The 24,502-nt window shown below is 36.1% G+C and overlaps 1 protein-coding gene across 6 annotated transcripts in view; it reads right to left on the bottom strand.

Moving 5' to 3' along the window:
- The window catches only part of Grm5 (glutamate metabotropic receptor 5), a 561,776-nt gene that overhangs the window by 94,297 nt on the left and 442,977 nt on the right, over positions 1 to 24,502 (bottom strand). For all 6 annotated transcript variants that reach the window (NM_001439436.1, NM_017012.3, NM_001439437.1 and 3 more), the window contains 3 exon segments: positions 4,077 to 4,203; positions 7,899 to 8,067; positions 15,546 to 15,792. In NM_001439436.1, the coding sequence (NP_001426365.1) occupies positions 4,077 to 4,203; positions 7,899 to 8,067; positions 15,546 to 15,792 (543 nt within the window).

The raw sequence follows: 24,502 nt of genomic DNA, 5'->3' as shown, positions 1-24,502 counted from the left end.
CAAACTAGATAAGATGGATGAAGCAAAGAAGTGCAGGCCGACAGGAACCGGATGTACATCTCTCCTGAGAGACACAGCCAGAATATAGCAAATACATAGGCGAATGCCATCATCAAACCACTGAACTGAGATCTGGACCCCTAATGAAGGAATCTTAGAAAGGACTGAAAGAGTTTGAAGGGGCTCGGGACCCCATATGAACAACAATGCCAACCAACCAGAGCTTCCAGGGATTAAGCCACTACCCAAAGACTATATATACATGGACTGACCCTGGGCTCCAACCTCATAGGTAGCAATGAATAGCTTAGTAAGAGCACCAGTGGAAGGGAAAAGCCTTGGTCCTGCCAAGATTGAACCCCCAGTGAATGTGATTGTTGCGGGGAGGGCGGTAATGGGGGGAGGATGGGGAGGGGAACACCCATAACGAAGGGGTGGGAGAGGGGTTGGGGGGATGTTTGCCTGGAAACCGGGAAAGGGAATAACAATTGAAACGTAAATAAGAAATACCCAATTTAATAAAGATAAAAAAACCATCTTAAATTGTTCTTATCCAACACTAAAATCTTGATATATATGAAGAAATGCATTTATTCCTCTAGTGTTTGGGGTAGAAAATTTGGTAGTCTTCCTTAGTACAGTGTACATCGAGTTTTTCTGTGTTTATTTTAGATATAATACCTAATCATAGCTCAGATATTTCAATGCATTGTTTAGTTCAAGACAGCAAGAAAGCTTGTCTGCTACAGCATGATCTGTCCACTTGATTTTTACCTTTCATATCTCCCCAAATTATTTTACCTCACAGAGACAAGAATGTTATTTAATAACATATCATTAATCATACTGCTGCAATCTATAAAATGCCTTCAATGCTCATTCTCCTGACACTTCAAAACTCAGTACTGAGCACATTCTTCCAGTGGGGATCAGATCTTGCCCTGACAACTTTCTGAAATCTGATAATATATTTCTTTCCTATATATGCTGTCTTCTTGTCAGAATTGTCCTTCCCCTGTCACTTGCTAGCAATTTTTATCACATAAGTTATTTCTTTACAGAAATCTTTTGTGACAACTAAATGGTATATATTCTTTATTGTTTCTCTAATATTTTCATTTTATCTCCTCTTCTTTTGATTAGTTTACACAATTTGACATGCGTTTGTGTGTGTATGTGATATAGCTTTTTCCCCACATTTCAAGGTATATAGAAGAATATGCTACTAACACCAAATGTGAGAACCTTGTTATTTTTCCATTCACTTTCTATATCACTCATACAATAGTATAATGAAAACGGTAATAATGAAATATGTATCTAGTAACATAATGAAATGGTATAACATGTTCACTTTCCATAGCATTATAATAGAACATGAAAGACAAAAACTGACTTTAGAAATATTGCATTGACTGTATCCATTGATACTCCACTCAGGGATTCAAGCAATTGCAGGAAAATGAGAAAATTCAAAATAAAAATAATATGTTTTTAAAAAATGATTTTATTTTTGCCAATGTTCCTTTAACATCTTACTATGACAAAATTATATAACTGCTTATATTGAATTTAGATTTATAAAACAAATACAGATAGTTTAATAGCTATAAGGGGCTATAAGAAGCTGATATGTAGATATTATTCCATTTTATTTAAGGTATTTAATAGATTTATTACAAGATTCTGGCATTTATCATTTATATGGGGACCTGAAGTCAATTTCCACATATACAAAGGGACCACTGCAATCACTGACAAGGTACTTAACCCTGAAATATTGTTGAACATACAAGAGATTTAAAATTCAACAATAATATAATTTGAAATTAGAAAAAATGAACTGTTATAAAAAATCATCAATACTGTACCACCCAAAATTCACAGAAAACTAATTATAATTTTTTCTTGTGGGCATTTTAATTTTTGCCTATGTGCACACCTAATAAAATATTTTATTTTGGCCAAGTCTCATTTCTGAGTCATCTCTGGAATGCCTGAGAACATCAGAAAGCTGGTCTAATGATAAAAGCAAGACTTGATGCTACCATTAGGCACTTGGATGTTTTAGCAAATCAGTTCTTTTTAAGAAAGAGAAACCTTTTGCATAAATACCACTTACCAATAAAGAGCCTTAGTGTGAGCAAGCCTCAAAAGCCTCCAGATCACAGGAATTTTATGATTATGGCTTTTTTTTGTAAGCTAATACAATGGCCATGGATAATCACTTATCCCATGAGGTAGGGGCTTTAGCCATGATAATCTTATGATCTATCTTCTAGAAGTCCTGTGCTAAAATCCATCTTAATACTAGAAATGCTAGACATATCTCCTGTGGGTCCTCTTCCAGGAGTGGCTGGTTTTGTCCTTATTTTTTATATACAAGGATACAAACGATCATTTCAAGCCAATATATAATGTACTTTGATTGTATTCCACCTCTACCCAATATATTTCCTTTCTTTCTCCTCCCTTTCCTATTAGTCTTGCCTGTTCCCCTAGAAAATGGTGTTTCTACTTTTGTGTCTCCTATTCATATAAGGTTTTTGTTTCTATAAACTAGAAAATGTGATCCCGAGTGAGGTCACACTGTCACAAAAGAACACATATGGTATGAACTCACTGCTAAGTGGATATGAGACAAAAAAATTTCTGATACCCATGATACAACTCACAGACATATATGAAGCTCAAGAAGAAGGAAGACCTAAGTGTGGATGTTTCATTCCTTCTTAGAAGGGGAAACAAAGTACTCAAGGTTGTGGGTGGGAGGGACTTGGGAGGAAGAGAGTAGGAGGGAAAAATGGGGAAAGGATCAGGTCAGAGAGGAGACAGGGATGGTATGCAGAGAGTCAGAAAACTGAACTGAGGTGTGTAGCAAATGGTGGATGGGGAACTGGGGTTAGCCATCAGAAAAATCTATACTAGGAAAGTAAGAGGTTCCCGGGACCCAAAGGGGGTGAGATTAGACGAAATACCCAACAAAGTGGAGTGAGAAACTGTAGAAACCATATCCAGAGATTAGGCAAGGTCCTTGGTTGAGGGATGGGACCACACAATCATCTCAAAATTTTTAACTTGGAATTGCTTTTGTTTAAAGGGAAAACAAGGGCAAAGTATGGAGAAGAGACTGAAGAAATGACTATCCAGAGATTACCCACCTTGGGGATCCATTCTATATCCAGACACCAAACCCAGACACTATTGCGAATGCCAAGAAGTGCTCGCTGACAGAAACCTGTTATAGCTGTCTCCTGAGAGGCTCTGCCAGAATCTGACAAATAGAGAGGCGGATGCTTGCAGCCAAACATTGGACTAAGCATGGAACCACAATGGAAGAGTTAGGGAAAGGACTGATGGAACTGTAGGTGTTTGCAACCGCGTAGGAAGAAAATGTCAACCAACCAGTACCCCCCAGCACCCCGCAAGAGCTCCCAGGGACTAAACCACCAACCAAAGAGTACACATACGTAACAAAGGTTGGCTTTATCTGTTATCAGTGGGAGGAGAGGTCCTCGGTGCTATGAAGGCTCGATGCACCAGTGTAGGGGAATGCCAGGGCAGTCAGGTGGGAGTGGGTGGATGGGTGGGGGGACCATCCTCATAGAAGCAGGGGAAGGGGGTATGGGACAGTGGTTTTTCGAAGAGGAAACCGGGAAGAGGGATAACATTTGAAATGTAAATAAATAAAATATCTAAAAAAAATGGTAGCTTGAGGTTTCCAAAAGGAAAAAATAACTAAAAAAAAAAAAAAAAGAATTTAATTAAAAAAATCTCTATCTTTTTCATCTGTTTCTTCATGAACTTGAACATCAGCCCGTTACAGGAAGTTCCTGTTCTACCTAGGAACTCATATAAGATGGTCTGAGCATGCCCAATAAACAGCCAAGAACTCTGGAGATGAGGATAGAAATTAGGGAGAACTTCTGGCTTTAGGAAAGCTTCTGTTCCCAAAGAAAATTCTTTGTCCCTCAAGCACAACTACGTGGAAATGCATGGAGGGACCCTTTCCTGGCCATGGCCTCATCATTTTTCAGTCAATTTCAGAGACTGTAGTGACACTGTGTTATACGTACCTGTCAGGTCGTCAGTGGGCCAGGAGCCCAGTTGGCATGCCTTGCAGGTGTACTCATCAAACACATACTCATTCTCTTTACAAGGTGTGCAGGTCCAACAACAGCTGACTTCTCCCTTCCGGATCACCTAAGGGGAATATTTAATATTCTGATTAATGTTTTCTTGGTATAAATATTAGTGATTGATAAAATGTAAAGCTCTAAATCTTCACCTCTTTTTATTAATAAAACTATATAAATATACCTAGGAAGGGAAAAATTTATTTTGAGGGTAATCTGAACTACTCTTAGACAGTTGTTAGATTCTGTAATATAAGTAGGCTGATTTAAAAATACTGAGATGCTCTTTCCAGACCTTTACAAGAAATTGCAAATTCAAGATACTAAGTTTTTCACCTTTGAAATATTCTGACAGTCCCTGGCTCATTTCCCATTTGTTATGAATGTCAATATTTTGCCAATCTAAAAGTATTCACTTTTCCAAGAATAATTCCCATTTAACAGTCTCTTTGAATCACGACACCCATGATTTATTTTCTCCGATCACTCCAAACCAATTTGGTTTAACTTTTTCACATGATCCTTTATAATTCACATCCCTTACTCATTGCAAGTGGCAGTATGGTTTCCCACAGCTCCTACTGTGAACAGACTGAAGGTAAAGATGCTTTCACTGCCATTGAAAAGACGCCAAACCTCCACTGAAACCAAGTTCATCAGCTTCTAGACAACGCCATGGGAGGCTACTATTAATGGAGGTGGTCAATGAAAACTTTGAATCATATTAACAAAATAATGTCAAATTACACTGAGTAGAGTGAAAGTGAGATTTACACAGAGACACAGAAAATAATTTAAAAAATGAGGAACTAGGCAAATGTAAGTCTATAACTAATACTTATACTATGGTGAGAGGGAACCAAACTCTATCATAATAGAAACTATATCCTATACAACATGGTAGAAAAGCATGCCAAGAAATCCAGCTATTCAAGGATTTTGTAAGTACGTGTTCAAACTGTAATGTCACAAATTATTAAAAAAGCCAGATGCATCCCACAATTGTTACATTGCATATGTATCTATAAGAAACGTTCAAAAATTAGAAATAGTTGATGCCCTAGAAAAATCAGCAAAGGCCTTATCATGAAAATTTTAATTGCCATGTGACTTGCCAGTATGAAGAAGGTTTCTTTTGTCATGTACCAAGCATTCAGAAACACTTCTATCAAACTCTCTATTCTTAAAATTTGGAGCGTATAGCTGTAATATCTAACCTACCAAACTGTGCTGAGAAAGCTTAGAGTACCTACAGAAAACATGTCAAGGATACATATGTAAGTGCCATTATATTTCAATAAAATTTCATTTATAAAGAATAGCCAGTAGATCAAATTTAGCTTTCAGGTCATAGTTTCAATTTTGTCATATGTCAAAACAGGACATACAGATAATTTCAGAAATTCCACAAACTGTTAAACCATTTACCAGGTGTTAACATAATTCTTATATTTTTGGTTGTGAGCCTAGCCTTTAACGGCTGAGCCATCTCTCCAGCCAACATAATTCTTATTTTTGGTCTTTTTTGTTGTTGTTGTTTAGTTTTAGCTTTCCAAATTCTCTTGGTCTTGTGTCTGAGGATCTTTGTGTGTGTGTGTGTGTGTGTGTGTGTGTGTGTGTGTCTGTGTGTCTGTGTGTCTGTGTGTCTGTGTGTGTGTGTCTGAGGATCTTAATATTGATATCAATACAATTTTCCTTGCAACTAACCTCTCAAAAGTGTTGCAAGTTTGAGTAAAGTAGTTTTGATTGAAAATATCTAATGAAATTCTCTCAAGTATTTTGCATATGTGAAATGGTAAAGCTTATTTGATGAGCTTTATTTTAGTATCATTTTCCTCTCCCAGAACATTATGCTTTAATAGCTAACTTTACCTATTTTCGTAATTATGTTTTTATTTCTTCTTAACTGACTTTGATTTCCTGGCCAGACCATGTTTAATTTAAAACTAGTGTGTGTCCTCAGAGTAGCAAATTGTCTCTTATTTGCTCTTCCCCACATACTCTGCATCATTGTATTCTGTCCATTTCACTGCTTTCTCTTTCAGAAGAATAAGAGGACAGGCAAATTCTCTCACTTTGCATGTTTGTCCCTCTTTCCATCTCCTCGCTGTCCTGTTATTTGCAGACCACCATGCTAGCTGACTGTATCTCTCTGGTGTCTTCCTCTCTGAATTGGCTTTTCTCAACCTCTCCCTTCCTTATATTTTCAAGGAAAATATTTTTGACTGCTTTGTATTCTTCCCATATTTTTTTTTAATTTAAACTTTCAGGTTGGCCATTTTTTAATCTTTTCGAAGACTGTCGATTTAAGTTCTAACTAGTTTATTCCTAAATCTGAATTTTTGATATTAGTTTTTCACCTTTTCTAGACCAATTATCATTGGATTGTTATAAAAAAATCAACAAATCTTGAAATTAATCCATCTACTTTCCTCTGAAACCACCTTTCTTTCTTCCTCCTTCCTTCCTTCCTTCCTTCCTTCCTTCCTTTCTTTCTTTCTTTCTTTCTTTCTTTCTTTCTTTCTTTCTTTCTTTCTTTCTTTCTTTCTGAGTGCTAAGGTTTGTGAAATTCATGCAGACATCAGAAATTAGAAGAATTAGTTCTTCCGGAATATGCGTCCTGGGGATTGAACCCAGTCAGTCAGGAGCTCTGATAAGCATTTTGTTGAACTATCTCTCAGGCATTCATTTTCTTTCATTTATTCCTATGGTACATGGAGTGCCAGATGATTTTCTCATACTTTGTTTTTTCTTCCCTGACCCAATATTTAATCAGCAGCCTGTACTGAGTTGTTGTAATCTGCACTTTTCTCCACCGTCACCTCTTCTTATTTTGGCCCTCATCATTCTTCTCTTTGCCATCACAGAAATAATCCTGTATATTAACTCTTCCTTCATGTTTTACCTTTTTTCACTCTACTTCCTAATATCCACTGTGGGCCAATATGTGTCAATATTTTATTCAATACTGTATTATTATTTCCATGTCATAAAATATACGTTTTTTTTAATTTAGTGTGATATTACAAATTATCCATAAGTTGGTCCTCCCCTCTTCTGTTAATGTTTTCTTTTATGGTAGCTACTTATAGCAACCATTCATATTCTCTGGATAAGTCAGTGTCATTCCAATGCCCTATCTGCTACTTTTGTACCTTCTCTATTTCTGTTTTCCATACACCAGTGATCTTTCTTTGAAAGTATAACCAGTCTTTAGACTGAGGCTTGAACTTCCCCCCATCCTTGTTTTTCTCTCTCACCTCTGTTTCTACCTTTAATGAAATTATTACATTTTCCTAATATTGCTTATATTACATGTTTTCTCATTTATATCAAATCCTCCAATTAGAAAATACAAATATGTTTTGTCCTATTGATCAAAATGACCTATTACATTGAGATTTTTAATAGCTATTTCTTAACTATATTTTCCAGCTCTAAGTTATTCATTCTCAGGAATCATTTTATTTTTATAATCTTATTTTTGTAAGCATTCATATGGAGAAAGAGTGGACAAGACTAAACATGACTCCTCAGTTGGATCAATGAGTTCAGATTAACTACTCAGACTATTGTGAGTTAAATGTTAACCTTCCTAAGGAATTGATCAGAATAAATTAAAAAGTAAACTCATTGTCTCCCAATATAAGCTTACAATGTAAAAAGCAAAACAAGTGCCCCCGCCCAGTTAAAATGAAATAGCCAATGAGAATTAATACCACTAAATCTGAAACAGGTAAAGAAATGTAGATTCTATTTTACCTTTATTTGGCCTTTCTCACATGGTTCACTGCACACAGATCTGATGATGTTATTTTTCTTGGACCACACTTCGTCATCATCCATTTTTAATTCCCCATTGTCCCAACTTCCAACATTGATGTAATCAAAATAATCTTTTCCCATTTCCTTGAAATTCATTATTTCATACCTTTGAAACAAGAATATAACAGTTATTCAGCTAAAATAATAAATATTTGTGTATGCATAGTGGATAGTTTTATTCCCCTAAGTACATTTACTGCTTTATAAATCATTCTGGAATTTTTTGTAATACTATGCTTATACAAAATTCTGCCTATTATGATTTTTACTAAAAAGATCCATTTTTAGCCATACTTATACCTGAAATAGAAAATAATCCCACATGAGAAAGTGTCTGGATCTCATGAAGAATGGAAGACAGTTTTGAATAATGTCAGCAATTTTAAGCATGGACTTCTGATGGTCTTCAGGAAGAAGCCAGGGAGGTGTTCAATTATGGTCTAGTCATATGCTAAAGAGTTTCTTTACTCACTGTGAAATCTGCTTATACTATGAACTCATTTGGGGGGGTTAATTACAGGGTAATTTAGGAAGAGTACTTCAGTACCATAAAATTTTGTTTTATGAAACATGATGATGCCCAGACATATTTTTTTTCTTATTCTTGAAATTTGTGTTTACAACTAAAGAGCTCTTGCTTTGGAGTCTGAAAGCTTTTAGAAGTGTCACAGTTCCACTATTTTGTTATATATTTTAACTAAAGAGAGAGAATGTGAATTAGAATAAATGAAGGACAGGTCTGATTTTGCTTTTATTTCTCAACTTATCAGTGGTTAAATTCGTTGTACAAAGATCATTTAAGAAGTGCTTTAAACATACTGAAAATTGTTTCCGAAGCACTGTAGTTGAAAAATACTGCACAGTAAATACATGCCATGGTTTCTCCGTCTTTTTTAGTTACCACTCTTATCTTGAATCTAGGGACAAAACTGTAAGGGCAGTAAATCAATGTCAAGTTTGCAAGCCTTTTCTTGTATTTCCAGAGTATTTATGAAACAGTTTTCCAGAGATCTTTCAGTGAAACACTCTGCCACCTTTCACATTTCTATGGGTGGTCCTTCGTATGGGATGTCCTCATACTGTGTACTATATTTCCGACTTTGCAGAACTTTCAATACTGGCAGAGGGGTTCATGAATATTCCCTCTAACTTCCATTGCTTTGTGTTTATGTTTATTATTGTGTCTACCAAATTGACATACTCCATCAGGTGATCTGTGTAAAATCTTAAGGAATGAACTTTACACAACCCTCTAAAATAGTGTAATACAATGATCCTATTTTCTATTTGCTGTTCATTAAACCTACACTTTTATTTTCATTTTTCAGGGTTAACCTATTCTAAAGCTTTTTGCCAGGTCAATAACTTTGGGGGTTGTTCTGAATTACTTTTATTTGCCATCAAATTATTTATTTCTAAATAATTATTCTAGGGATATTTCTTCCGTGCTCTCAGAATTGGCCTGTGCTATCTAAATATGCAGTGACTTAAGGAGTTAGAGCAGAGATTAGTGGAGTAAAAATAATTCTGCATTATGTTACTGGCTACTTCAAACACACAGACTTTTAAAAGTCTTAATGCATGATGTTCTCCAAGCAAATAACCTTTGAACTTCATAGTTTGAAAGGAACGTCAGTATCTGGAGACTTCTTTCTTCACTGATGATGATTTGCAGAGATATAAGGACTCTATTTGCTCACAAAAAATGATGATCAGTACCATTTCTTCCAATTTTCAATCCTGGAAATGTCTAGACTAAGATATTAACTTTATAGGGAATGGAAGTAAAGTTCATTGAGATTAATTGTTACGATTAGGTTACATAGAACACATTTCAGAGTCAGGACCCTAAGCAATGCTTGACACTCTAAGTCTACTGTTCCTTAGTCTCATTAGATTAAGTCATGATCTATGTCCCATGACCTGAGATTTTTGTAAAGGAAAAGCCTGAAGGGTAAGAAGACACAAGGTTTTCAAGTAAACATAATCACTCCAGAGAACATCATGTGACTTGTTGACAAAAATGTAGCTTTCAGAAATGTTAATTCTTTATTTTGATTTAATTCTTCAAACTGATAGAATTAACCCAGAGACTGAGTCTTAGCTTTGGGACTGGCTTTTTTTTTCATACAAGGCAACAGCAGCAGCAACAACAACAAAGATCCGATGGTTAATTGCTTATGTGTGAACACGCAGTATCACCACAACAACTGTCAGTAGCTGTGGGCCAAACAAAAGTTCAGGTAAAAGTGACTCTCCATGCCAAGATTCTCTACTTTTTTCAAAAACAGAAAGACACTTTTAAACAACACCCGCAATGGGGATGTAGACTTCATTCTTCCTCAAGAGTTAAAAAAAGGAATGTCTAAAAAGGATCCATATTCAAATTTTAGGTGAAAATTTAAAATTTTTTGGCTTCCTGTAGTGTTTGCCCATTATTTAACCAGGAGATTTTATTTTATTTTTCCACAAAGATCAGTAAATCATTTAGTATGCCTTTTGATGGTTTGTTATAGACCTCAGTTACAAAACATTATTAGAAATAAAGGTTAAAGTGTTATACTAATTATAGGACTCTGCTTAGAGAGATTTTATTACTGCCAGTCTGGTTCCCCCTTTTCTCCTTCTTTTCCCATTCCCTCCTTCACTGCACTTTTCTCTTAATATAGCTTCTTAATTCTTTATCATTCTGTGCAGAATTTCTTCCTTCTTAGTTGTCTCTTTTTATGCTTCCATAGGAAGCATCCTTAAGAAAACTTAAAATCAATTTTACATATCATTTGAGAACAAAAGTAGAAAATAAAGTAAGCTAAAAACATGCATGACAACAAATTCTATTTAAGTCCAAGGTAGAGATGGCAGTAGGGCTATTCTGGATATACGGGTATTTCCTAGTATCTAGAATTTTGCAAGTTACATCAGGCATCCTTACAAAGGACTATTCTAATATTACTGGGAACTACACAATCACTTATATTTTTAAACAAAAACTGTGGAGATGCAAGTTTCTTAATGTGTATGTGATTAGTCAATGTATGTTATTTGGCAATGGGCTGACTTCCTAGGTACTAGGTACACAAGATGCACCATTGTTTTAAAAAAATTGTATATATATATATATATACATATATATGTATATATATATATATGCAATTATTGAAATTTTGACCTGGCTTGCAAAATCTGTTTGAAACCCATGACCTAAATTATTGACACTAAATAGTAAAGGTTCATGTTTCTTATGTGTAATTTTTGAAATCTCTAGAACTCTGAAAACCATATTTTTACAACTCACTTTGTAGCAAAACATAAACCTATCTACAATTATCTCCGGATAAAACCTGACATTTGTAAAGTTATTTATAGTCCATTAATAGAGCAGAGTGTGAAAGGTTCACATGTTCTGGTATAGAAATATTGATGTGTTAATTAAGGATTGCTGCTGCACAGCACATTGAGACATCATATTCATGTAAACTTTTCTAAATTCAAAAACTGAGGAGTCTATATCACAAATAGATCGTTTTTTAAAATTAAAGTACTATAGTTTAATAGTACTCTCACAAAAATAAGGTTTAAAAAACAATAACCAGAGTATTCACAAAAAATCTTAATGGATGAGTCAGAATTGATTTCCGTATCTTATGTTTAAATGTGAAATGTCACTCATGTGCCCCTGAGTTTGCTCACTTTGTCCTGGGTGGTGGAGATGTTTTGGGAGGCTGTGGAACTAGTAGGTGAGAACTGGCTGGATCACAAGGATCACTGAGGAAATGAGCAGGCTTGAGGTCCACATACTGCTTCCACTTCTTGTCCTACCTCTTTTCCATAAGCAAGAAGCCTTATATTCTTGTAAGCATAAGTATGAGACAATATGAGTCTCTTACTCTGTCAACTATGATGGATTGCAACCTCTTAGTGAGAGCCAAAAGAAATCCCTTTTCCTTTCACTTTGTCAAGTATTTTGTCATAGCTCTCAGAAACCCACGGAAAAAGGGAATTGATGTTGAGAAGTGGGATCAGTACTGTGACTGCCTGACCTAGTTCTTAAGCATTTGGAGGTGGCTTCTGAGAGGAGTGTGGAAGAGCAGAGGTCTGTGTCAAGAAGGACACAGGGAGTCCTGCATGCAGAGAACAACAAAGAATTCTGGAGGGATTTGGGAAGATCTCAGTGTAAACAGAGATGGGGATAATATAAAACCATGATAATGGGGTTTTAAAGGGGGGAATGAGGCTGTCCAGAATTCTGGTACCAGCCATTCGAGTTAAATGCTGTTGAAGAATCTTGCTGTGTTCTGAATAACAGAGTCAGAGTAAATTGCAAAGTAAAGGACTAAGTTGTTTGGAGAAAGGAAAGGAGAATTGGGGTGATGAGAGATTACAATAGCCAGAATTAGGAGAAGATCCTACACATCAGAATATCAAAGCTGTGAGCTGACTCATACCTGTTTCTACTTGTATTTACAGTAAAAAGAGGCACAAAGCTATGAAACTTCTGTGGTTTGGTGAGGAAAAGCATACATGTATTAATTAAAATTGCAGGCATTGTGGACAAAGTGGTTTTGAGCCAAGTGACTCTGTAAATTTAAAGGTAGAAAATCCACTAAAGATAAACCAAAATCTTTGCAATAGAACAGATTCCCTAGAGGTAGTTCCCCACTCATGGGTTGCACTGTGAGATAATAATGGTAGCATCAAGATATAGCAATGGAAACATAGTTTAAAAACTTTTTTTTTAATTAAGAGAGTACCTAAAAAAAACCAGGGCTTTGGGTATTATGTTCGAGAAGTAACCCTAAGAAGAGCTTTGTCAGGTTCAGCCAAGAGGTGACACAGAGGCTATTATACCTGTAGTCCTGGTAAAAATTCACATTCTTGCCACAGCTGCAAGTTGGATCCTGAACCTTGCATTCTCTACTGTGATAAACTGAACCCTCAAATCAGTAGTTGAAATAAATCTTTCCTTCTGTAATGGTGCTTCCTGTCAGGCATACAATCACAGTGCTGAGATAGTCATGAACTCACCAATATCTTCCTGTCTCTGTCTAGGATCTTCTAGAACTCTGCTCATTTAGCAGAATCCTTCACTACCTCTGGCTCCTCTGTTTCCTTTTTCAGCTGAGAATTCCTTTAATCCCATGTAGAGGAAACATTTTACATCACAAAACCTAATATAATTTCTAAAAATACATTTCTCAAAAAGTGTTTATTTTACACCGATCTGTGGATTGTAAGGCTGATATATAAGGTGAGGTGTTGAAGCCTAGGAAACTTTTAACCTTAACATTCAGTTATTTAAAATTCTGTGGCCTTGGGTGAGTCAGTCATTCAAGTGTGTGTGTGTGTGTGTGTGTGTGTGTGTGTGTGTTGTAGTTCGGTTGGCCCATGGGCTTCCCAATAATTCTTCTTTTTCTACTTTCCACTTTAAAATGGTTGCATGTATTAATAGATCTTACTATGCTAAGTTTTATGTGTTTTCTGGCAATTTGATCTGTATGATCTTATGTCCTGTAACACTGAGCCATCTTCCTAACCATTTATCATTTGTAAACCTTACTTTCTATAAATAAAAGGGAGAATAAAATATTGCTCATTTCCTATGATTTAAAAGTTAGCATTTAGCTTAACATGTGTTCGTTCTCAACTACACACATTGACTAAAATATTATTTATATGTTGCAGTTGAAGATGGGTTTCTGTTGCGTTGCCCCATTTGTTTGTATGAACATTTTATAGACCTATTTATACTAATATTCAGTATAAGCACTATATAAATTAGATGCATTGGCAAAACAAAAAGTTGTAATTATTAGTTATTAATGTTTTGGCTGGGGATTTAGCTCAGTGGTAGAGCGCTTACCTAGGAAGCGCAAGGCCCTGGGTTCGGTCCCCAGCTCCGAAAAAAAAAAAAGAACCAAAAAAAATGTTTTAATAACTAAATATAGCAGCTCGTGAACAGACTCTAAGCAAACACCATATAATTTGTTTGCAAAATAATATAATGCTACTATGTATAATTTCATCATTCTTGAAAAGATTTGAAAAAGGGTGAAGAAGCAGTGTCACCAAAGTATTTCTATCATAAATCTTAAAGTATTGTAAATGAAGCATTTATGGTTTGCTTAATTCCTTAATGTTTCCCACTGGGCTGGAGTTGAGCCACCAGAGACATTTCCTTCTCATATGGTTTGTTGATCTGACTTGGACACATGATGAGAAAGCTCTTGAGCTGGTGATACTGCCATCATCAGTCTATTGACAGGGCCCACGGTAACCCTGGTGCTATAATTATTTACATGAGAACAATAAATCCATATCCAGGAATCAGAGTTTAGACTCAGTACTCAGACATACAGTGCATGTGAAGTTTCCTTTGGTCCTAAGAAAACGCTTCTATTTCCCCACAGTGGACATGGAGAAGATTCTCAAAGTAGAAAATAATAAAAAGCCATTTAGATTTGCAAATGTCTGGGCTAGTAGAAAACTCTTTAAGTCTCTAGAATATAGGTTTTTCACTTGGCCATGTGACCTGGAACTAGCTGTTTGCCTCTTGGCGGTGAAGTTTGTGTCGTGTTGCCAGCGGTAGGAAGGGCCAGCTCCAGTTTACTTCAGTATTTGGAAATGTGCTAAACCAAGGCTGCTGGCAGAAGGTGTGGCCACATGGGTTGCAAGGCGAGTGGGGGGACTTATGTGTCATTCTCTTGGCAGGACTAGCTGCAAACAGCATGCAGATAATTCTTTGAACACAGCTGGGAAGCTTAAATTGCTCCTGGGACAAGAACCTGGAACCAAAGGCTTCTTTGGGTTATTTATTTATGTGCTTGATTTTTTTTTCAGTTTTTATTGTTGTTGTTTTGTTTTGTATAGCAGAGTAGTGACCTACCTCTGCCAATAAATTCCATTAATTCTCCCTTGTGTATTCAAAGTACAGTGTCTTTAATGTTGAAGATCGAGATGAAGTCTGGTAAGTTTTTCAATACCTAGTGGCTTCTCTAAAGGATGGTTTAATTATAAACAAGTTTCATAATTATCAGTCATCACCACATAAATAATAGAAAATTGATGTTGAAAGGCAGCTTGTTAACTCAACAAGGGCACAAGTGCTTCTGTTATAGGATAACAAACATAGGTATAGTGTGACTCACTAGCAGGTAAAGTAAACAGAGAGGAAAAATCTCCACCATAATCCTGGACTACCAGAATTAGAATTGTTCCTGTCTGAGAATAGTGTTATGATAAGAAGTAACAAATGACTGGGAACAACCTGACTAACATATCCTGAAAGATCTAACGGGTGTGTTTTTCTTTGTCTATAATAAATTGAGGATTGTGTCTCTAAGTTTATGCCTCTGAAATGTGGTGGCGAATTCAAAAGTATACATTGAGTATTAACATTGGTATTCTTTCTTGGCCACAGAGAAATGAGGCCATCCTTATCTGATTTGGCTTATTTAGGAAAAAGAGCTTTAACCAAACCTGCCCCAGACATCTGAGAAACCAAAAGGGAAAGAAAAGGGAAAGACACTCGGGATAGAAGTGACTACTATTCTGACACTATTGTCAACAATGAGATTGTAACAGTACCTTCCTGGAGAGTCTCCATTTTCATCAAACAGGATCATATCTCCAGAAACTCCAGTAAAATTGGTTTTCATCAGGGAATCCAAAAGTTTCCGTCCATCAATTGGCTTCATCGCATCACAGAGGCCTGCATAGCCTGGACACAGGGACATCTGCATATTGTGGAGTCCATAAGCCATAGAATAGATTGCATTTATCACAAATCCCATTTTGGAATCTTGAACATGATGTGTTCTCAGAGTCAGAGAACCTGTTGAGAAAAAAAGTTAAGGATTAACTTTGAAGTATTCTGTAGCTCTTCTCTGTAGCTACATTCAAGGACCATGAACAATGAAAAAGAGCTCATTAGATTTACAACGGGGCACCACACTCAAAAGTATGTGTAAACATGCTGTTCTTAGCTCTGCCCTACCGTTTGTGGGTTTTGTTTTAAAATATTGAACAATGGGACATCAACCAAGCCAGCCTACAATTTTTCTTGCCTGCAAGATGTGCTGGGGTAATGTTAATGCAGACCTTGTGGGAGTGGCCAATTTGAGGTTCACTGATGAGAAGACCAGGAATCGGAGGGTGGATAGTCCAGAGAACTTGCATAGAACCAAATGAGACCCACAAAATGTCAATGAAATGGTTTCTAATAATATTCTGCTATTCATAGACTATACATTAGCCCAATCTTCATCAGAGAGGTCTTATCCAATAACTGATGAGAGCAGATGCAAAGACCCATTGGCAAATATTAGCTCAGGAAACCTCTTGGAAGTGGGTGAGGAAGGGTTATATGAACCAGAGGGGTGAAGGGCCCCAAAAGAACATGGCCTACAATGTCAAGCAACCAGTGCTCATAGGGATTCACAGAGACTGAGGTTACAAATTATGGAACCTGCATGAGTCTGAGATACAACCCCTGTACATATGTTATGGTTATATAGTTTGTTGTCCTTGTGGAAGTCATAACATGGGAATTGAGGCTGTCTCTGACTCTTGTGCCTGCCCTTGGGACACTTTCCTCTTCCTGGGTTGTCTAGTTGTGCCTAACATGAGGGAAAGTGCCTAATATTATTGTAAATTGTTATGTCATGTCCCATTGAGAACCCTGGAAAGCTTGCTCTTTTCTGAAAGGAAATGAGAAAGTGATGAATCTTGGAAACTAGGAGAGGGAGGAGGGGAGAGTGTGTTTGGGATATAATATATGAGCAAATAAAAAAAGAATGAAACCTTGAAGAAAGATGTGATTCCCTAACAACATTAAGACTCGCTTTTTCCTGTTACTTATGTAAGAATAACACTGTATTTTCATGTTGGCCATTTATTTAATTGTCAAATTAATTTCTCTAATAATTGACAATGCTGTAATATTATACTATACCTTTCTGGCTCACAAATGTTCAAAGTTCCCATTTCCCAACTGGTAAGTCTTAGCTAAGGGAAATATATGCCGTGATATTTGGTCTCTATACTTATTTGATAATTTATCACTCACCTACTCCAGGTCTCAAAGTATATTTTTCTCATCCATGAACTGTCCTATGAGAAGTTATGGAATACAGCACTACACAATGAATTCATTAGTTCAGTAAATATTATGATGTCAAATTAAACATGAAGTTGTGTTGATCATGAACAGCATGGAAAGAGAGCTGAATGAAGTATAGATTTGTAGCTAATGAAAGTCCTATTGCTAATTGAGTCATTTGTGTTGCCATATTTAAAACATAAAGATTATGAATAGTTTTTTTCTAGATAGACACATTAGCTTGTGCCAATGCATCTGTGTCTAGTATGTTTTTTAAAGATTATAAAGAAGTGGAAGTAGGATAAGATATCAGTCACAAGGAGAAAAAACACAAAAGCTGTGTAATATATGGTTTTGGAGATTCTGATTTTCATTGAGAACTTTGCTTCTCTGTGGAAATAGAATGAGAGTTGAAGAGATGATATAATTTAGAGAACTGTGTTATAGGATACTAAGAGGTTTGAGTGATTTGCTCTAGTCAAGCTAAGAAAATATAAGTATAAAAGTTAAGACTGCTAGCAGATTGGATACTTAAAATGCTCCCAAGCACTTTATAAAGGAAGAATAAAAGATGAATCTTCTGTCTTATGTTAAGCACAGATCAGGTAGAGAACCATGAACTGACAAATGACAAATTAGTTGGTTGTTATAGAAGTTGAAGAAAATAATTGAGTTATTAAACAGGGAGATATTCTTTGCTTACCATGATGGTACTAGAAAAGAGGAGGTGTGTTCTGATTCCTCACACATTTTGAAAACACAACTTAACTGATTGGTTATAGCTTTATCAGACATCAGATTCTGTATTCAGTTCCTGACAACTATTTCCAGTGTTTCAATTGTCATATAAGTGAGGATTCTTTAAAACAAATACAGTCTCTTTTCAGTATGATACAAATATTGACACAATTCATTTTCATTGCCTGAAGAGATGTGTACTATTTTTATGAGTGATTCAGATATAGAACAATGCATTAATACTTTTTTACTGTTTCTCAGCAACTAGACAGAAGAAACCAGGTTTAAACCTTTGAAGTCTATCTGGAATCCATCCCTGTTAGCTGGATGTTCTATGGCTTTTGAATCTTAATCCAGTTGAATCATCAAAGGCTTCCTGAAGCACATCAACCATAACATTTTATAAAATTTTATATCATTCTATATCCATTCAACCTGCCACATCATTTTATATTCCTTTTATCTATTTCTTTCTTTCTAATCCAACTATTGCCACAGAATTTTGGAGTTTGGAACGTCTGAATTATTTGTATATATTTATATTTATAGACTCAAAGTTACAGTGAAAACCTTAAAAGACAATAAAATGAAAACTCTCTCTTTCAGCTCCTAGATATCCGGTACTTCTTTTAGGCAGACTTTGCTGTGCTTGGATAAACAATATTCTAGCTTATTATTATTTCTCCAAGACTTTACTAGTTTCATTCATAACATACCATACAAATGCCCCCCGGAAATGGTAGAATGCATACCTATACTTCTACGCCTTGCTTTCAATGCTGTACTGTGGAGCCTGATATCATTTCCATGTAGGTATGTATATGGATGCTGCATTATTTATCTGGCTGAAAATTATTCCACAATGGTTATAGAATTCTGTAATAATACTGGATGGAGTACTTTATACTTTTCCTGGAGTTAAAGTCCATTTTTATTGATTAAATTTTGTTTCATAATTTCAAACACACAAACAGTTCATTCTTGTTACTCTCACACACCATTCTCTCTTATCACCCTCCCACACCCGTCGACACTGCTCTTTCCTCCCTCAAAGCCCATTTACCACATTCAGTTTTAAGTTTTTTCTTTGACAATGGCATACATGTACCAGAGCAGTCTGTTTGCTATTACCCTGCGCCATCTTTTATTACCCCATCACCTGCTCTCCTCCCTAGAGAATCCTTTCTCATATTGTGGTTCCATCATTATACTAAATATCTTAAAAATAAATTGCCTGTTTTCAATCTGCCTGTAGCTTAGATTAAGGCCATGTTGTTTTCATTTAGCTATGCTGATAGTTTTTCATGGGTTTCCACTATACTTTGAATTTCCTGAGGTTCTGCTTGGGGCACAGATTCTCTCTTTGTAGCCTGTCATATGACCTGACACATAATTGGCACTACTGACATGTGGATGGAGACAGAAAGATGCCTCCACCAGTGACATATATCAGGACCAGTCTCCAGTTTGTCAAGTCAGATTACTTGAAAACTCATTACATTGTAGAATAGTAGTCATTTAAGGAAAACTAAACAATACAAATGTAACAGAATCTTTTCAGGGATCATTTTTATTTCATGTGTTTTAGTTCATTTTTTCCCAATGTGTTTTCACATTTAATATGAAATAACCTCTCCCTCGTTTCAGGACAGCCAGAACAACATAGCATAATACTGGCTTAATTAACTAATTAATTAAGACAAACAAACTAATTAATTAATAAAGTGTTCTTTTTCTTTCAGGAAAATCGACAGGAATAAAACTCATACTAGTAGAGTCTGTTTTCTCATTTACTCAAAATTTCTATTATTTTCTTAACTTTCTCCCTTGGATCTCATGGATTGCTTGGATCTCTTTGGAATACATGAAAATGCTTGTTTATCATAGTAACCAAAAACTTGAGGAGGCCCATGTAATAAATGCACAAGACTGCTGAGGCTTTGAAAATGGAATTAGTAATAGAACTATAAACCTGAGAAGTTAAGAGTCAAGCTTTCAGATAGGAATCAACCAGCTCATTTACTTTGCTGCTCCTGCTCCTGCTCCTCCTCCTGCTCCTCCTCCTGCTCCTCCTCCTGCTACTCCTCCTGCTCCTCTTCCTGCTCCTGCTCCTCCTGCTCCTGTTCCTGTTCTCCTGCTCCTGCTCCTGTTCCTGCTCCTGCTCCTGCTCCTCCTCCTGCTCCTGCTCCTGCTCCTGTTCTCCTGCTGCTGCTCCTGCTCCTCCTCCTGCTCCTGCTCCTCCTCCTGCTCCTCCTCCTCCTGCTCCTGCTTCTGCTCCTCCTCCTGCTCCTGCTCCTGCTCCTGTTCTCCTGCTCCTGCTCTCCTGTTCCTGTTCTCCTGCTGCTGCTGCTGCTCCTGCTCCTGCTCCTGCTCCTCCTCCTGCTCCTCCTCCTCTCCCTCCTTCTTCTCCTCCTCTTCCTCTTCTTCTTCATCTTCTCATTCTCCACCTCCTCCTTTTATTCATCCTCCCAAACCTTCTCTTTCCATACACTTTTCTCTCTTTACCTTCTTTCTCTGTTCTCCCACCTCTCTTTTCTCTATTTTTCTCACTAGACTATATAGTGCAGGATGGATGCAAAAATCATTATCCTCCTGTGTCAACTTCTTGAGTACTGGGATTATAGATCTGTGTCAGTACACCAGGCACATTTTTCCCTAAGCAAGCAATGTTTATATGATTTAAACAGCATAAATATTACATATTATCAAATTTGAAGTTTCCAGAACATGGGCTGATAGTAAGTGGGAGAAAATGAAATCGTATAACCATATATGTGTGGTATTAAAGTTGAACCAATATTTACATTTTTACGTTTATATTTCTAAGGTGTGTGCTTCAATTGATCTAATAGTCATTCTTCAGATGTCTTAGTAGAACCTTCAGAGTTATAGTTAATTGTTTTTGCTGTGGCTACTTTGGATCAGGAGGAAATTTCTTTCTCATTAGCTCATTATTGCATTGACTTGTTCAAAGATGTTCAAATTATTTCCTATAAAATCATCTATTAGAGTCCTCATTGCATGTCAGTCTGTTGTGTACTGGTGTTACAAACAATGAATATGATAAAATCTTTAACCTCAAAAACAAAAAAGAAAAAAACATCAGGCATAGAAGCTTGTTAGGGACCATGAAATTTAATATTATTAAGCTAATTGGAATGGCATGATTGTGTGTAATAAAAGGATCTATTTCATTCAAACTTCTTTTATCATTCATTAGGCAGTAGGAAAGAGTAGGAAAATTAAGTATTTGGAATGATAATACTCTAAAGAACGCAAATCCTTTAGCAGTGTTGATGTAGCTCAAGGACAGATCCAATTTGGCATGAGGTTTTGTGCTAGCCAAAACTGTCACATATTCATAACCATCTTTGAAGGAGAAGTAAAAGCAAAACAGGCCTAAACTTTTTTTCTATTCTATTTATTCTAAACTGGATCCTGATGTATAAGCTTTGGTGTTTAGGGAAAATTTTATCAGCATATAATCAAGTCAGAAATCTCCAGCAGGATTAATAAATTAAAAATAAACCCTCCAATCTGTGATACATTAATTTTGCAATCCACAAAGTCGTCTTTAGTTCAACCAGGCAACATAACCTTGAAGTTTAGTGTATGTTAAACAAAGAAAAATAAGACCACACCAGGAAGGCAGAGCCTGAGAAGGTTCACATATTAGGAACTTGTGAGAGCATCTATCTAGTCGAAAGGCTACAGAAAGGAAGCACCCAAGCTGTACTTAGAATTGGATGTAGATGAAGTGGCCAAGTGCTAGTTTATAGAAATATCAAATAACCACCTATGTACACTCAGAAATAAAGACATAACCATAATTTCCTTGTTTTTGCCCAGTGAAAGCAACTCTCTACATTCATGACATCTCCTTAGCCCCTGAACTCATTTGTGATTGCAACTTCTTAGTTTGGCTCAATAAACTTAGTTTACAATGAGACAAATAAGGCCAAGAGGTGAGAGATAACTTCTCCAAGACTCTTTGCCTCCTAGTTCTTTAAATAGTGCTATTTTCATTATGAGAGGCAAATTAATTTTAATTCTATAATATTTTTATCAAATTGACTGAGGCAAATTAATTTTAATTCTATAATATTTTTATCAAATTGACTAACGATTGTGGGTTAAAACAATGAGCAAACGTGTATTTTATGTCTGTTCTTATTGTAACTTTTAAAACACTTTCATATTATCCCTATGACTTTCTGTCTACCCATGAGTAAGAACAAATAACAAGAGAAATATAAGGGAAGACAGTAAAGATGTTGAAGAAAGTAATTGAAAGTGTTGAGGGTGTTATTGGGTAATGCAATATAGCCTTATAATGAAAATATTGCACAGAAGCAGGCTCATCCATTCTTGTTATTTTAAATCTATATAGTTATTAATTATGCATGCCACAATAAATTTCCATTACTCTGTGACAGAAGGTCAAAGCATATCCCAAAGCAAGTGAATCTTTTACCATTGTTTCCAGACAAATGTGCTTATATGTCCATTACAGCATCTCTCTCTCTCCCTCCCTCTCTCTCTCTCTCTCTCTCTCTCTCTCTCTCTCTCTCTCTCTCTCTCTCCCTCTGTGTGTGTGTGTGTGCATATACGTGTGTGTGAGAACAATCAGAGGTGTCATTCCTTAAGAGACATTCTCAATTTAAAAAATTTTATTTTTAGAATTATAATTAGATTCCTTCATCTCCCTTCCATCATACCATCCCATGAATCTCTCCCTATTCCTTTTCAATTTAGTGTCTCTTTTTTGCACTAATTGTTACTTAATTCATATATGTACAGTTATATTGCTAAATATAACCTTTATATTCCATACAATGTTTCTTATATGTCTATTTTCTAGGCTGCCTGTTTGGCATTGGACAGCCACTTTTTTTGTCATTTTCATGAGGAAGATCACCTTTGCCTCTTTTAGTTTCTCTTCCTTGCCCACATTTCTTTGTGTAGGGTTGAAATTTTGTGGGCTTTTCCATCTGTTTTGGTATATCCACTAGTATTATCCTTGTTCAGCTCACATGTTGGCAATCATGTTGTTAAAGCTTTATTTGCTCAACTTCTGAAAAATTTTCATGCTTACAGAGCATCCAAAGAAGGAAGTGACAACTAATAGTTATGATGTGTATTAACCACACCAACAACTGGTTGACACAATAATTCTATAGGTGCAGTAGTGGCACATATATCTTGATGGTAACCAGTAGCTCTCTAGTTGGACTTAAGACCTTCTCACCAAAAAGAAAAACGTTCCTGGTATTGAATCCTAGTCAAGAACTCATTACTAGTGAATTCATAGTTAATGTGGGACAACTTACAACTATCAATTTAGTAAACCATTATAATTCATAACTGTCTGTAGTTATTTTTGTTATGACTACAGATAAGCACAGTCTTTCTCCTAATCATGAAAACTTTCCCATTGTACAGATGGAGCCCAGTACAGAAAATCATTTTAAGTTTTTGAGGTCATGGACCTGAGGTCAGTTAGCTGACTGGTCAATAAAAGATATACATGTTTCTGCTTTCCCAGAACTGAGATTATAAGTGTTTCTCTTCTCTTCTCTTCTCTTCTCTTCTCTTCTCTTCTCTTCTCTTCTCTTCTCTTCTCTTCTCTTCTCTTCTCTTCTCTTCTCTTCTCTCTCTCTCTCTCTCTCTCTCTCTCTCTCTCTCTCTCACTCTCTCTCTCTCTCTCTGGATATCAATTCTGGGTATTGAATTCAAATATTCATGGTTGCAAGGAAAATTCTTTAACAAAGGATACATCTCTCTACCTACAACATATAATACTTTATGATATGCAATAGAATTATCCAGGAACTTTACTATTCCCCCAATAGAGTATGAGTTTTCTGAACCATAAGACAACTTTGCTTTTCTTGTATTTTCACAAGTTCTAACACTGAATTAAAGCAAACATCTCACCCAATCATTTACTATTTGTTAGACAGTACTTTGTGTTGTTTATTTGTTTGCATAGCTTATAATCCTACCATGAGATTTAGCATTGGTTCTGAATGGAAAATCAGTTCTCTATGAATTAAGTGAGCTTGGACTTTATTTGGCAAGCTATTTCCTGCATAGAATACAGTATTTAGCATTGCCAATTTTATCAATGGATTATGAGAGGTGACTTGAGCCAAGACTAGGGATATAAAGTAGTAAAGAATCATCTATGAAAAGGCTGTTGTAATAGATGACATCACATAAACAATTTATCCTCCCTACTAACACCACACATGCTCATGCTGTGAGAGGCAGTCCAGCATCTCCAGGATCCTAGGGCTATAACCAATATACTGATACTGCTTTGTTCCCAATATTTATAATATCTCTATTATATAGCTTTATCTGAAATATAGAGAAGTGTCCTCTAAATCCTCAAGGGCAACATCACTGATATCTGCAGAATTTGGAAAGTTTCAGAAGCCTCAGCAGTGCATTGGGGAACCATATATTTCTCTATTCAGGATGCCAACTTTTAAGTTTTTGTGATGAGTACCACCAGCAACTGGTTGACAGTCCTCAAATAAATGGGTGATTTGAGACAACAATAGTTGTTTCATATACATCATGGAATATTGAAAAACTTCCATGTAGTATGTAAATGAATTCTATAGGAATAAGAACCAAGGTAGTAATGTTATTTAAGAACCTGGGATAAAAATTAGGATACTGGATTCTTACCATAGCA

The sequence above is a fragment of the Rattus norvegicus genome, chromosome 1, assembly GCF_021556685.1.
Source record: "Rattus norvegicus strain SHRSP/BbbUtx chromosome 1, alternate assembly SHRSP_T2T, whole genome shotgun sequence".
NCBI classification, from domain to species: domain Eukaryota; kingdom Metazoa; phylum Chordata; class Mammalia; order Rodentia; family Muridae; genus Rattus; species Rattus norvegicus.
The sequence above is the reverse complement of the archived record's forward strand: the minus strand, read 5'-3'. Positions and strand labels throughout refer to the sequence as shown.